General features: G+C 34.7%; 1 protein-coding gene across 12 annotated transcripts in view; it reads right to left on the bottom strand.

Moving 5' to 3' along the window:
* DMD (dystrophin) overlaps window positions 1-16,880 on the bottom strand; it is a 1,243,922-nt gene that overhangs the window by 246,007 nt on the left and 981,035 nt on the right. For all 12 annotated transcript variants that reach the window (XM_065859822.2, XM_071812115.1, XM_071812091.1 and 9 more), the window contains one exon: window positions 7,357-7,546. In XM_065859822.2, coding sequence (XP_065715894.1) covers window positions 7,357-7,546 — 190 coding nt within the window. The remainder of the gene's footprint in view (window positions 1-7,356; window positions 7,547-16,880) is intronic.

Here is a 16,880-nt window from a genome sequence, read left to right as displayed (position 1 = left end):
ATTTTAGGTGTAAAACTAACGGATTAAGAGAAAAAATCACTTGGAATCCAAAGGCTGCAGATTTCAATTCTGTGCGTAAGGAAATAAAACCCGAATTTTAATTTATGGTACTCTGAAAAATAGTTATACTACTTTAATTGCTTACCTCTAGCTTTCGCCTATCAATGTCCCCATCAGTTTCCACTAATAAAAGTAATTTTAAAATATATAATTGTTTTTATTCTCTGTGGTCCCTTCTCTTCACCAATTTTTAATTTTTTTTTTTTACTATCCACTTTTCCTTCTCTCTCACTTAAACACATTCCTTAGGAACTCCTGGGAGATACTTATGAAATTTTCTCAAGAAATAGCAAGAAAGTTTTCAGTATCTTACTCTCTCATATGAAAACTTTTGCATTGTGTATTTAAGTAAAAATCAGTTGGGCTACAGAATGACTGACTATATGATCAATGATTATGTAAGCAGACCAGGCATCACAAAAAAATCGTCACACAGTCAAGGCAGGAAGGAACCTCCAGAAATAATCTGATCCTAACCCCTTGCTGAGAACAGGCCATTTCCAGACAGGGTTTGAAGATCTCCAGTAATGGAGATGCCACAACCTCTCCAGACAGTCTGTTTCATAAGTTGACCATCCTCACTTGTTTTTTGTTTTTTTTTCCTTATGCTAACCTGAAATCTCCTGTGTTTCAGTTTGTGTTTGCTACCACTCATCCTGTCACAAAGCACTACTGAAATAAGCCTAGGTCTGTCATCTTTAGGCATTCCCAGGTATTTGCACACCCTGAATAAAATCCCCTTGAGCCTTCTCCAGGCTAAACAGTGTCAGCTCTCTCAGCCTCTCCTCATATGCAAGATATCCCAAACCCTTAGTCGACTTTGTTGCCCTTTGCTAGATTCACTCCAGTAAGTTTGTGTGTCTCTTGCACTAAGGAGTCCAGCCCTGAGCTCAGCACTCCAGATGAGTCTCACCTGTGCTGAGCGCAGGAGAAGGGTCACCACCGTTGGCCTGGTGGCAATGCTTTGCCTAATGCACCCGAGGGTGCTGTTGGTTGCTTTTGCCACAGACACACCGGATTAGAGTATAAGGACAAAATTAAACCAGCCCAAGGAAGATGAAGAATGACTTTTCCTAGTACTAGCTGCATGAGCAGGCACTTTGCTCTGATAGAAAACATTCAGACTCAAGCAGCTGGTTTCAACTGGAATGGCTGCAAATGAGTGTCATAACCATGATGCAGTCACTGGCTATAAGGAAATTTTCTCTCCAGTCAGGAATTCCATGCCTACCAAAACTGCAAGTGTAGGTTCATAGAGGTTTCATTGGGTCAGTTTGATCCTTGCTTTTAACAACAAATAAACATTATTCCCCTCCCTCATGACCACCAATCACAATACCAAAAAATTATTGACCAGGTGTTTTCCAAGTAATATTATCCAATATTTCACAAAATTCCATATGGTAATTTTTCACTCTGAGAAAATATCTTGCCCTGTCCCAGGTTAGGCTGTAATAGCACTTACGTAAAACTCAGATTTTGGAAAGTCTCTTCTATCACTCAGTGGAGAAAGACGGCTCTGACAGTTGTTATTCTATCTCAGGTACTATGGAACAGGTTTTTTTTCAGAATTAGCAACAGATTAGTGTAAAAGGCAAATCTGGAGTGTTAAACTTTAAAACAACAGGTGAGGGAGGAAGATTACATTTGATTTTTAAAGCTTCCAGGGAACAATTTCAGGCAAAAGTGCATGTGAAAGTGTTTCAGAACAGAGACTGGAAGTACAAGAAAACTAATTACTACTAAATTTTTTTTTTTAGTAAAGTCAATGGAACTTAGCAAGGATGTTACAGAGTCTCTCTTCCCTGTTAGTCAAGTTCATCATCTAATGCATACATCACATCACAAAATTAACTGTGCTGGGTAATTATATGTAAATTATGTTGGAAATAAAGTTGGGAATAGTCTTATTTTCTCAAAAAACCTCTACTGCTAAATAATTAAGAAGAGTAAGGAACATTTATCTATCTCAGCTACCTACTATTGAGAAAACAGCTGCCTGGACACCTTAAAAACAGGCAAGCACCTTTAAAATATTGATATAATAGAAGAGATGAGTGCCTTGCATGCTGTTCACATCCCTTGTTTTAGAGCAAAATAACACTGAGAAAATACGGGTACTGTCCATACTATACATTCAAAGGTCTAAATTAAGGTACTGCACACTCTTCATATTATTAGCAGCACAATTCCTGCATCTAATGGAAAACTGCTGAGGTAATAGACTAAGTGAACGTGAAGGTGGTAATAAATTTGCTATGTATTTCATTCCAAAGTTATTAACTCTGCTTCATCTATCATATGCTGTCACACTTTTAGTCAGTCTATACTACCAATAATTCATCAATCATCATAGATTATTTCAGATACTTTTTGTAACTTGTGTATACAGTATAAAGTATTACACAGTTATTGTTTAACTAGCTGTCACACGCAGTGTTCTTTTTCAAATTTCAGTGAAAAAAACCCCTGTGATTAAATTCATTTACAGGCTTAATATTAAATGTTTGCACTCACAAAACATCAGCATAAATCCACAGTAGCTTCAAAATTGTATCCAATATTATATGAGCCATATAAAATGTCACATACAATTATTGCTATAAAGACAAAGTAATTAAAACAGTTGAGAGTTCATATTCCTAGAAGTATGAAAGCAGAAAGTAAAATTAATTATTTTCATCTCCCTCCTATGGTTACTTATCAAACCAGGCCTCATGGGGACACATGATGTATTTCAACTACACAATAAAAAGCAGCACATAATTACACAACTCCTTGGAGTAACTGGGTTGTATCCTTGAAAATTCTCCAGAAAGTGTTCTAACTGTGTGAATCACCTCAACTATTCAATTTCTGTTAGTTCAGACAAATGATGCATGCAAATACATGCTCATATAAACAAACAGTCTGTTTATAATGCAACAGTTTAATATAATTACATCATCAGGTAATTAGAATGTGGAGTTGTGTCAGTCTCACCCTTCTCCTTCTGGTATTGAATGAACCACTAAGTACTAGAGCAAGATTAATCTTTATTAAAGACATTTGAGCTAACAGTTTCTGAACACGAAAAGCAAAAGAAACACCTAAAAATGTGAAACTTTCCTGGACAAGCAACTTCTGCTATATAAAACACTTTCCACACAGCAAGACATTTTCCTAGTTTAAAAGAAAAAAAAAAAAAAAAGCTTGAACATGTAAAGCAGAAAACTGCTGGATCACTAAAGGGAAGATAAACATTTTTAGTGACAAGGAAATAAAGCTACTACTGAACTCTGAAATTTAGTTATTTCATTATATGTGTAGAGAATTATTTATCAAAAAACTGCTTTATACCAATTGCCTAAAAATAGGAGATTAAACCAGAATCATAACATTTCAGGAATCCTAATGACTATTTTCACTTTATCCAAGTCCACACAAATACATAAAGAACAAGAGAGAGACTGCAGATTGAAATCTGTATGTCATATTTAACCATAACTTCTATGAACTCTATAAACCTAGATAGTCAAAGTTTCTTTTAAAAGACTGTAAGCCTGGCTGGAAACATTTAGGACCTTTTCTATTCTGGGGCAGGCTTTGTGGTTATACTACAAACACTGGATGTTAAAAAACAAATTAGGGACACAGACTGTATTTGAATGTGTCTGGTTTTATACAGGTACAATTTACATAGCAATTTTCTTGGCATACAAGTAATTGTCTGGTGTGTTTCATAGGATAAGGACATTTCTGGCCCAGATTATAGAGTTAAAAATAAGACTTATCACTATTTATGGCTTCTTGAGCTGGTCATATGGATTAGTGAGTAATAACCCTCTTCCACAAAGTACATAAATACATATTTTTGAGATTCCAGTGACTTATTAAAGCTTCTTTTTGTTTGAACCTTTTATATGCATAAGCTGTCCACAAACAGCCACACTTTTGTCATGTTCTTATTTTTCATCCTTATTCATCCTTTTTCATCATTATTCATCAAAGTGAATTGTAAGACAGAACTCCCAGATGCAGTGTATGAAGACTGGAAGAATCAGTGGGGCAATAACTGGGGGACAGATGAAAACCCACATTCTCTTTCCTGACCATTCAGCTGACATAAAGCATAATTTTGTGAATAAAAACACTTACTAAAGAAGTAAATGTCCTTAATATTTGCTGCATTATCCAGTTTTGTAGCAACATAGATGGATAATATTTGCAACATTACCAGGAAATTGTACCTATTTGGACAGCAAGTTTTTACAATGAAGACTACCGATATGGAGAACTGTATTAAACGATTGCATATATTACCCATCTTAATGAATTAATTAATTTTACAGCTAAGCACTCTCAAACTCTTAAATAAGTTTACTTTTCTTTTCAGCAATTGTCCCATCTATTTTTTTTTTTTAATGAAAGGTTTTATACAAGAAGAACCATAGCATAACATTTGACTTTCTGAACTATAGAACAGTTCAGAAACATGGATGTTGCTCTTTGTTTATAGCTGGCCTCAGTGCAAGAAAAGAATCAAGGTCGTATTTAACTTGCTAGTATATCTGCAGCCATAGCCTCCACTAATTTATTCCCGCACTGGCATTGTCCATTCATTTTATATGAAACTCACACACACATCATTAGAAAAATCTATCAAGTAGTAATGGAAAACAGAAGTTTATGTAAGTTTGTGTTTTCATCTGTATGTATGTCCCTCCAGAAATGATAAATTGCTACAAAAGCACCATTTATCATTTGAGAATAATGCAAAGCCTTCAGAAAAACCTGCGGTCACTACAACAGCTTCACACACATTAACACATTGTATTACTGACTAAACAAATGGTTCAAATAATTTACAGTCAACTCTCCTGAACCTAAAATATTTGCTGTTACTGAAATCCGTATTCAGGTAAGAGAACTGACTAAAAATGATGCTCTAATTACTAAGAACATACACCGGTAAAAAGATACAACATTTAAAATTAATTGCAGTTAATGACTATGTCTCAAATCTGTGATAATTGAAAGAAAGAAAGAAGATGCAAATTTTGAAAGGTTACTTTACTATAGTTCTTAAAAAAATGCAGAAAAAGTGGTTTTTCTCAATTATGATTTCTAAAAAAAGTCACATTCTGTTTACTTAAAGAGAACTTTCCTTTTCCCAGTGGAAATAAGGAACTTTACTTCTACTTGAGGAAGAAAAAAAAGAGACATATCCATCAGATGCCCTTCAGCAGAAGGGCATTTGAAAATCCAGTTGTGCTTGTTATGGGATTCCTCTTGGAGGCTTAAAAATGGTACAAATAGGCTGATACAAACAGTGATAGGCCCAGGAAGAAAACCAAGTTGATCTACACAGAGACAGATCAGCAAGCAGATGCAAATGGAAAAAGCCCACAATAAATTGCACTATCAAAATATTTCCTCCTGCAATCATCAACTCTAACTGAAGCCTAAAATTACTGTGCTGTTGGTGGGCAGGTATGTATGAATCTTTGATGTGCATACTGTTTCTTTTTAAGATGTAAGTATAATTTCTCTCATACAGCCAAGATCTGTGAACAGAATGATGTTTGTTTCTTGGAATTGAAACACATAAAGGCTCAACAATAGCTTTTACTCTCCCTGCCTGTTACAGAACAGATGATCTGGTGTTTAAATACCAAAAACCTGAAAAGGAGAGTTGAAAATTTAATCTTACATCTCAACTGAAGTGCAGGACAATCTTTAGAAGAAAGCTAACAGTTCAAAGCAATTGTTCACATGATTAACATTTTTATGTACTTCATTAATTATGGTGGGAAGGACTTGTACACATTTATATTTCCTGCCATGTATAGCTCTGGATAGTTCTTATGTGGAAACTAAAAAAAAACCCAGGATACTGGCTGAAAAAATAACTAGGTCTACAAAGCCCCATTACAGCTAAAAATGAAGCATTTGACCTAAATTTTCAAGTATCTCTATTTTGCCAAATAATGCATTTTTCAGGGATCACAAAACACCTTCTGTAAATACTTGATAATTAAATTATTTCAGCATCATTACAACCCAAAACTTTACCTAGAGGATATAAAAAAGCTATATTGAAAATTACCCACTCTAGTCTAGAGCTGTCCTCCATTCAAGGTTGCTCTTCAAGATCATGCAACTGAATTCAGAAACACATGAGGACTTATGGTATATTACTATGAAAACAAATAAGCATAAAGACAGATCACTATTAAAAATGTCATTCAGATTTCACTTTTGTTCAGTGCAACAGCTACAGATTTCAGAGTATAATGTAACGGAATTTAACAGCAGTTCAGTAAAATAGTTAAAATAATCTATTAATACAGGAGCACCAAAAGAAGGTAGCAGTATTTCTATCCAATGTACTTACTTAACATGTTACTTATAAGTAAATTTTTTCACAGTGTATTTTCCATAAACAAATTAAGGCATAGAGCCTTCAGTGCCTGGAATTTCCATTTTTGAAGTTTCTGACATAAAAGTCATGCGCTGTCAAGAAATATCGGGAGAAACAGCCCTGCCTTCTAAACAGCCAACCAACCTCACATTTAAGAAACCCAAGACCTCACACAGACATATGTAGTGAAGACAGTATGATGGAAGTGTAACAACATATTTCAACAGTACCACCTCAACTAATTGTCTTTATCCTCAAGATTATCTGGAACACCAAATACAACATTCTCACTCCTTTTTAAGATTTTCGGTTTCCAGAGGAAAACAACGGTCCAAAAACTGTTCAGCCATTAATTCTGAAAATTTTAAACATTATGTCTTTCTATTGTTGCAACAGAGCATGTTGACAATAATTAGCCAAATATCAAATTAACATTTTTCATGCATTTAAAAGTAATGGAGAAAAACTAATTCAGTTAAGCTACAGAGGATAAACTAGATGTAATTTATACAATGTCCAGAAATATCAGAAATGCTTAAACTCTATGTCTGTCAAGTGTTCAGTTCGAGACTGTAGTTTGGTAGATTAATTCATTTTCATGTGATTAAAAAAAATCTAAATGACCATTTCAGTAAACTTTCCTTTCTGTGTATTTTAAAGCTGCACTTTGAGACACTTTTGCAGATGTATTATATGCTGAAAGATGTCAGACAGAATCATGGTATGACTCATGTTAGTTCTCTGCAACAATTTCCAAAGCAACACTTAAAGGTTAGTGCTAGAACCAGTTCTCTTTTCCAAAACAATTTCAGTTTCATTGAGGAGTTGCACACTGGAAAACACCTGACCACTTTGGATACTTGACATGTTTCTAAAATGAAGTGTTGACTTACCTGCCACTGTTTCATGAGCTCCCGAACCTTTTTGGCATCCTCTAGGATCTTTTCTTTGTGTGTAGCGTCCTGCAGGACATTCGCAGTTGTTTCAGCTTCCGTAAGCCAAGCAAGGAACTTTTCAAGATCCAAGTAGAACTGCTGCAACATTTTTAAGGCTGATTCCAGTGCAGCTTCACGATCACAGACCCTGCGCAAGTACAAATGGTCAAATGCAGAACACTTAGGAAGAAAACAAATCTTAATCATTAATACAAGGAAAGACACACTATATATTTTTCATGTACCAATCAAGGTAAGTTTGCAGATACATTAGCTACAGAACTTGAATTGTATGTTTGGCAGGTAGGCTTCCTTTTTATCTTCTGAGAGGTAGTAACTGGAATTCATCTGGTATAAAATTAAGCAAAAGTACTTCTTTAAAAGTACTATGCCTGAAACATGCACAATTAAAAATAAACAAATAAACAAACCCAAAAACCAAAAACCAGAAGTAATTCCCTGACTACTTTAATTAAAGATTATTTTCTTATTTGTCATTAACACTACAGTGGGAAAACATCTTTATATTTAGAAATCACTAAATAGTTCCTGGTCACTGCATGGGATGATGAATGTAATTATTAGCTTTCATGACTTAAAACCTTTGGAGATTGCAACCAATGCCTTAAACCTCTTCTTTGTTTTAATCTAGATGTGATAAATTACAAGAAAGGTCATTATCAGTTACCTAATAAAATACCATTTTAAATACAAAGGCTACCTTATCCTTGTGGAAAATCTGAATCATAAATTGAGAAAGAACACTAAAGGGTCTGGATAATCTGCTGCTGAAAAAAAACATTAAAATATACTTATGTTCTATTAGTTTCCATGTGCAATGTAAGTGTTACACATACTCACTGATTTGTTGCATTGAACTTGAGCTTAATACAGATTTAGAAATGTGAGCAGGTAAGTATGACATACTGTTCATTAACATGATTGTGTCAAGCCTACTGAGCCTTTGTTTTACATGCATATTTGTTTAACATCAGCATGACAGCTGAGTAACTTTTAGGCTCAGAAAATAGATAGTAAATTAATCTGATAATTAGAGTTACTTCAAGTGGAATGAATGCAATTTGCTGCACACTTATGCTTAGTCTATGAATCTTTGGTGATTTGGATATTTCTAGATAGATTTTCTGTCGAGTTTTATAGTTATTTTGACAGTTAATGATGATATCATTGTAAAACCTAGTACACTAGTTGAAATTAGAAAAGAAACAAAAAAATTAACACAGGTGTTGCCAAGTACCATTGACTTAAAATGCTGGTGGTTTCTTTGTTAGGTTTTTGTTTGGTTGTTTTTTGAGAAATGTAAGTAATTTGCAGCAGAGGATAGTGAGAACAGAAAAATTCAGTCAGAGTACAGGCAAGGACAACCATTTCAGAAAAAAAAATACTCCCCGAGTCAAATGTCACAATAGCTGTCACATTTCTATCATATCTTTAATCCTTTAACATCTTGATTTCTTTTCCAGCTATTTTGTGGGGGAAAAAAAAAAAATTTTGGATCCTTTTTTTGATTCAAGAACTGAGAAACCTATTGAATGCCTCACTACAAAGTCATTCACCAACTTTTAAAAACTTAAAAATGGACTAGATTTTTATCTCAGCTGGACCTGTTCCCACCTACAAGAATTCTCCACATCATGGCACCCTTAGCCTGTCTTAGAATGTGTCCTTAGGGGCCTCTCAGGAGGACAGTAAGACACATTTAGCTTCAAAATAATGAACATGATCTCTTTCCCAGCTTTATTCTACATGAACATAAGCATGGCTTTTGGTTAGACCACTCTTCAAAATTAAAGCACCTGCAATGAAATAATTTGTTGTTCTTTTGTTAAACTAGTATATAATTACATAGATATCACATTTAGAGATACTAGCAATATACATTAAATCAGTATAAAATTAGAAAAAAAAGACAATAAGAAACAGAATTTTTTTTTTACCTGGAAGATAGTGTATTGATTTATTTATCTATCACTTTTAGTTCAAAAATAGGATCACATTGATTTGACAGAACTTGGAAATGGAATAAACTTATTTAAATTAAAAATATTTTACCCAGTTCTTCAGAACACAGTTATACTGTGAGATATGCTTGATAGCCTTATTCTAATTCAATTTTCAGTGTGCAACGTGATAACTAATTTCAGCACCTTTGCAGAATCAGGTGTGACACTTTTTTCATATGCAGTTCCTTCAAAACATTAAAGGCACATTTCAAACTACAATCCACCTGCATTCCAATAAATACATAGGATATTATCCTGAGAATTAGGATCCAAACCTCCATTCATCTGCAAGTATAAATACCTAGTGCATTTTTAATCTCTAGAAAATAAGAACACAAGCACAAATGAGAACTAGATTCAAAGGGTGAAGTATAGGTATTATTACTCAAAACAAGAATTTACTTCTGGACTACATGAAAGAATAAACTATTTTACTAATCAGGGTAAAGAATGAAGTTTTAGTTATGAAGAATCTTTTGGCACTTTCTGTGATATACAGAAATCTTATAGCACAAATTCTTTCAGCCTACAGGAATGTGTTGCTTATCTGTATGCATACTGATACTCCCACCAGAAAATATCTAGTACTTTGCATTTTAAATTTTGTTATATCTAACATGTGATAAATATTCAACTACATTGACAGCTCTGCAGCATAGCAATAAGTTTCACTCTACTTGGCTTTCTAATTACTTCAAAATTATGAGGTTAGAACAGAGAAAAGAAGGTCTAAATACTAAGAATAAAATTTAGTATCAAATTCAGCATGTGATAAAATAAATTGCACAAAATTATAGGCGAGACAAAAATATGTATAGCGGACAGTATTATACAAAAACAAAATAAAGATGCTTTCTTTTTAGTTTGTATCATCCAAATATCTTTAATTCCATAGTGAATGCAAGCTGTAAGAAAAAACATGAAGTATCACAGTATCACAGTATGTTTGGGATTGGAAAGGACCTCAAAAGATCATCTAGTCCAATCCCCCTGCTGGAGCAGGAACGCCTAGGTGAGGTCGCACAGGAACATGTCCAGGCGGGTTTTGAATGTCTCCAGGGAAGGAGACTCCACAACCTCCCTGGGCAGCCTGTTCCAGTGCTCTGTCACTCTCACTGAGAAGAAGTTTTTTCTCAAATTTAAGTGGAACCTCTTGTGTTCCAGCTTGATCCCATTGCCCCTTGTCCTATCATTGTTTGCCACTGAGAAGAGCCTGGCTCTGTCCTCGTGGCACTTGCCCTTTATATATTTATAAACATTAATAAGGTCACCCCTCAGTCTCCTCTTCTCCAAACTAAAGAGACCCAGCTCCCTCAGCCTTTCTTCAAAAGGGAGACGGTCCACTCCCTTAATTGTCTTTGTTACCCTACGTTGGACCCTCTCCAGCAGTTCCCTGTCCTTCTTGAACTGAGGGGCCCAGAATTGGAAAGTATGCAGAAATATATTTTAGTGTAAATGGAAAACTGCACAGATGGAACACTAGATAATACTGTTGAAATACTAGAAGATAATAATAACAAAAATTATTTTTGATGGAATGATTCTGTTTTTCTCTGGTCTACTATGATATAAAAATAAACAGATAGTGATGCAATCAAAAACTTCTTATTCATAGGAGAAATACTAAAGGTGGAATTTGTCTTATTTTCACCTAGACATCCAGAAGTTATGCAACTACAGTGCCTCTGCAAAACACAGAGAGAAGCATTTCTGGAATCTGATTACTCCTCTCTTGTCTGTACGCATCTGTTGGACCAGATTCAAGCTCACAGTGATTTTTTTTTTCTCTTGACTACAATGGTAAGTTGCTTACACAATTTTAATTTTACACAAGCCTAAATTTTACATAACTAAAGGTTATTAATAAGATGGTCCCCAATCTAGTCTCGGGACTGATTTTTAGGACTTAGTGGCATCAGTGAGAGGGGACTGACTGACTCTAGTTGTCATAGGAGCTTTGTTGCAGGACAGAAATCATGGTACTCTCTCAGGAATGTGTCAGCTGAAGGCTTCAAGTTGAGGGAAAATGGAGACACATCAGAGGAAGTGAGTCACACAATGTGTATAAGTGTGAACATTTATCTTCACAGGAAGAAGTTTTTAATGGTTTAAAAAAAATCCACACAAAAAAAGAAAAAAAAATTAGCATCTGCTATGAGACATTGTTATGATGCTGATAGCTTTGTAAGCTAATGTTTTTAAAACATAGCTGTTTAAAAATGTTTGGGAAGATAAGCAGGGGAAAATAGGTTATCTGAAGTCTGTGTGATCTTTAGGTTTATAAGCATGGTACTCTATTATTAACTAAAAGTCAGTCTGTACTGTGGCATACATACAAAATACATACATACAACAGAATTGAAAAATCTGTAAAAATGAACATCCTGTTACAGAATCTAACAAGAAGAAACTCCTGAGGTATGGGAATGTTGGTTTAATTAAACATATTACAAGAATTCTTCATTCAACAATCCCCAATCCCAATACAACACAAGAAATAGAGTGTATGGAGGGGGGGCTCCATCAGCTGTAGTATTTGCTACATAATTTGGAATGAATCATTCACATTTTTTGAGTATCTGTTTGTCTATTTGAAATTGGAATGCTAATTCACACTACAAGATATGTTGGCAAGGGTCAGTGTTTAAATAATATTTCAAGTCACTCAGATAACAGGAAACATAGTATCATTATGCCAATGTACAGTACACTGTATTAATACAGAATACGTAATATGTGAGGAAATACATTGAAGAGCAGGCACAGAAAATATGCATTTCTGTCCCACAGGTATTTCTTTAAGGGCAATAACAGTGAAGAAACTCTTCATTGTTCAGTGTTGAACAGATCACTAAATCACACTTCCATCTGCAGACTGTGGTAATCTCATATTATCACAGTGAGATGTAAAATAAAATACCTTGGACTACTGGCTGACAAAAAGTGGTTTTACTTCTATAGCTCATGTGGTTCTCTCTACATAACTATATTTTCTCCTTTCCAACATCGTAATTCAATACAATTAAAAAAGCCCGAACAAACAAAAAACCAAACCACCCCAAAACAAACACAAAAACAGTCCTAAACCACCACATTACCTGAATTTCCGTTTTCTGGAGCCATCTATCACAGACAATTTGAACTACATACTACTCTTGTTAGTACTGGAAGCAGTTTGTACTGTTTTTATGAGGATCATATCCCTCTGTTAGTGTGACAAAGGAACAATTGAAAAATCTTTATTGGAACATTTAATTTTTAATACTAAATAAATAAAAGCTCTCACTGGTATCTCTTCTTCAGCTGCTTTACCTTGGACTGGCAAAGAAGCTATCAAAGAGGCAGAACAGTTTAACCTCCAGTGAAGTGGGTACACAAAGAAATGTCATCGATACGAAAATAAAAAGAAAACAAAATTCTTAAAATGAACATTGAATTCTTAAAATAACTATTAGTGATGGAATTTTTAAATGCAAATTCAAAATAAATCATACTAATTAATTTTGGGAATGTTCCTTAGAGGAACTTTCTTCCAGAATCTAGGGACTATATTTGGTAGTGCCGGTTAACGATATTAATAAATGCTAGTAAGTGATTCATCTACAGATTAACTCTGGAGAGGTTGATAGATGTTAAGTATGGAAAACTATGTTGAGACAGCATTTTAAATACTGTTTTCATCTGGTTTTCTGGATCTCAACCAGCTTGACACCTCACTCCGGGACACATAGTATTTTTCTGGTAACACTTTTGCTTAAATGTCCCCTTCAGTTCCACCATCCTGATAGAGGTCGCTAGATTTTTGCTCCTGCAGAGTGTTGGCAAGTGTATGTGGATCTGAATTTTTTTGACTGATCTTTATATATGCATGCTTACAATCTACTAGCACCATTTTGACTGGTTTGTTGGAAAGCATTCTTCACCAAGTTGATCTCAGAATAATGGAATAATGTTCACCTGCATGCAACTCTACCTCTGAAATTACTTCTATGCTGCAAATGATTCAAAGGTCTGGAAGTACAACTAAATGCAGAGCTACAAGATCGGCATCTGAAGCATTCCAGAGATCAGCATTCAGACAGAGCTGACATTCATCTGCAGGCACTTATCCTTCCATTATTTGGTGTGAGGAACCAGGAAAGCTTTGATGTGCTCAAAAGACAAGCTTCTTTTTTTTTTTTCCAGCCTCTTCCAGTAAGGACTAAGGGATAAACCTAATGATAAAAGCTCCCTCTAAAAAGGCAGCAAAAACTTTCTAGAACTCTTTGCCTGATCTTTATCACTGCTAATATCTCCCTGAAGAGAGCTGATGTGGGGAACTGAACGAAGGAAAGACTTCGTTTCAAAGGTGAAAGGGTCTTTGAGTAAACAAGAAAAAATTGGCTTTTTTGGAGCCCAATAGGAACATATAAGTACTGCCCTGTCAATTCAGGCATATGAACAGGATACCTACCAGTGACACATTTATTTCTATATTTTTATGTGTGGTATTTCTCTCTGCCTTACATTTTTTTCTCAACACTGGGATGTACTGGCTGAAAGCTGACTCTCAGTAACTTCAGATAAGTTGAAGGACGTCTCTACTTTGGTTAAACTGACCATATTGATTACGTATTAATAACTAGCAAAACGATTTTAAATTCCAGGTGTAAATGTGCATACAAGGAGAATAAGTGCAAGAGCTGCTGCAAAATAAACACACAGAGGCAGTTCTCTGCCTATTCTCTTCACTTCTGCGTGAAATGACAAAACCCCTCAATGTCCTCAACCTCTGATTGGAACTCAGACTATCTTTCCTGATAGGGACATAGTATTGTTCTTTCCCTGATAGTCACACACAGTTTCCTCAGTGATGACAATCTTTTCAGATACTAAAACTAGAACATCCTGAAGCATCTCTTGATCATAGTAATAAGTTCATATGATTTTGTCCTTTCTTAAAAATCTGTTGACGCAAATCTGTTTCACTCTGGTAAGCTGGAGGCGATTGGGTTTTTTGTTTGTTTTTTTTTTTCCTCAACCAGTTTTTCTATTGTAAAAATCTGAAAAACCAAAAAATATATTGTATTAGAAAACATTTCTCATATTTATGTACTTAGGAAAATGGATGCAGAGAGAAAATATATCTTTTGCTCATTGGCTGGCTTGGTTCTACTCTTATACCTGTCATAGCACTTCTCAAAATAGCCAGACCCTGTATGAAAATAACAAAAATCATCAAAACTCCTCAGTATTTTCCTTTGAACTGCTGTCTTTATTACTAAAGACAGTAAAGCAACTTAAAAAAACCCAAACATATCTTTTAATTTAGTCTGTTCTTTACTTTTCTTTGTTAAAGCACCACTGATATTTAAGGAGGAAAAGAGGAGGGGAAAAAAGGAAAAAAAATTGTGTTTAACTATGAAGTATCAGATCAACCTTGGATGTTAATCCCCCATCTCTCCTCCATTATCATTTGTGAGACTGAGAAGGGTTAGCAAATGTGAAGGAAATGTCACACCCTGGGGCACAAAATTACATACATAGATTTTTGTATAGAACCTTTAAATAACATCTTTTTAAATAAGCACCTGCCAACATCAGCATAGAGGATCTGGGTTAATACAGAGGAAATTTCCTTGTCAACCTTTCAAAAAACAATTTCTATCTCTGCTTGTAGTCTGTTCACTTATGGGATCCCACATTCCCAAAAGGCCTCTTGATGGGAGAGCAGGCAAAGAGGTGGTTAGAGGAAATGTTTTCTAAAAGGCTTTTCTGCCTCCATTGCTTTTGTCTCTTTTTCCGTTCTTGCCTTGGCATAGATATAAAATACATAAAAACATAAGTGTGCATTTTCCCTATGTTCATCATAAACATAGATTACCACACATCATGAACTACAGAAAAATCATTACCTAAACTAAGTGGATTATTTTAATTCCTTTGTAATTAAAATTACTTACAGTTTATCTTTTAGTTTATTGAAAACATTCTATTTTTGTTTGGGATTTCTAATCTTCCTATAGTTTTCATTAAAATCAATCACTTTCCAGAGGATAAATGTCAAGAATTACAAGGTTATAGAAAAATGAATCTGGACAACATGCAATCACAAATATATGAAGTAACATCAAAAATTCCCTGTAGATACAGGAAGATGTTCTGATGGACACACTCAAGGCACTTTTCTAAATAGCCCTTAGCTAAAAATAAAGTAAGTATCTTAAAAAACAAAACAGGAAACAGACTCCCCCCTCAAACAAACAAAAACAAAACCCCACAAGCACCCACCTGAAGTTCTCTAACCTCATAGAACAGATTCTGGCCTAACCCTTCTATCATTCAAGTAATGCCCAAACAAAACATGGGAAGATAACATTTAATAATTCTGGTATTCCCACTAAAAAGAGAAGTCAAAGAAAAGAAGAAATCCCCAAAATCAAAGCTAAAAACAACCAGAAAAAACTAATCTCTAATGCTACCAAAAGAAGCATAAAGATTATTGTTCTGTTTAAGTATTCTTCATGTTTCATGGTCTATAACACATAGAACTAAGTTTTTCCTTGCATTCCAAACCATATTATACTTTTGAGATTCCAAGGCAGTCAACAGTGCCATCTAATAAACAGCATATTAATTACTCAGATACAATTTATTAAGATAAAATCTTTGCTTTCTGAGACAGTGAAGTGTAATTAGAAGTGATTAGGAGAATAATTATATTCTAAAGGCACTTGTTTTCTTACCCTTAATTACTGTAGAAACTGCAGAAACAACTACATTTAATAAGACTGTGTGGAATGCACTGATGGCATTACATGAAATCAATTAAGGCTCACAAAGGATACTATTAAACTCTTAGTGTAGTTTTCATTTAAAGCTCCAACCTCTGAGGGCTGAGCTCAGCAGCATAGCAGAACAGCCATTTGCTGCCATGCAAGACAAAGAAGCTTCAGCTTCCAGACTGGAAAACTTCTCTGACAGTACTTAGAGTTCTTATTGTACCATGCATCATCTCAAGTTAAGTGAGAGTAACACTAAATAAACACTTTGGTACACACACACATTGACTCAAAATATTTTAAAACAACTATTCCAATATGTCAATATATTTAAAGAAGCATAAAACAGCTAAACAGAAATAAAGATGACAGTCAAGGTCCAGTTCTGTAATATTCATGTCAAAAGCAGCTGGTAACCAAAGCTGGTTACCATCTGAGTTAGAAGAAGAGATAGCAGACTGCCTGCTGTTTCTTATATCTAGATAAACTAATACAGTAATACTAGCTGCGAAGAACCACTCCATATCTTATATAGTTATTCTTTATTAATCTTTACTATTTTCCTACAGAAAACTGAAATACAGACTAAGTTGTTCCACACCATAAGGAGGTAATTAAAAGAGTTCTACTGCACAAAGATTGTAATAAAACAGGAACTATAACCAGAAGTATTATGACAATACAGACTAAAACTAGG

Source organism: Patagioenas fasciata, chromosome 1 (assembly GCF_037038585.1).
Source record: "Patagioenas fasciata isolate bPatFas1 chromosome 1, bPatFas1.hap1, whole genome shotgun sequence".
Taxonomy (NCBI): Eukaryota; Metazoa; Chordata; class Aves; order Columbiformes; family Columbidae; genus Patagioenas; species Patagioenas fasciata.
The sequence above is the reverse complement of the archived record's forward strand: the minus strand, read 5'-3'. Positions and strand labels throughout refer to the sequence as shown.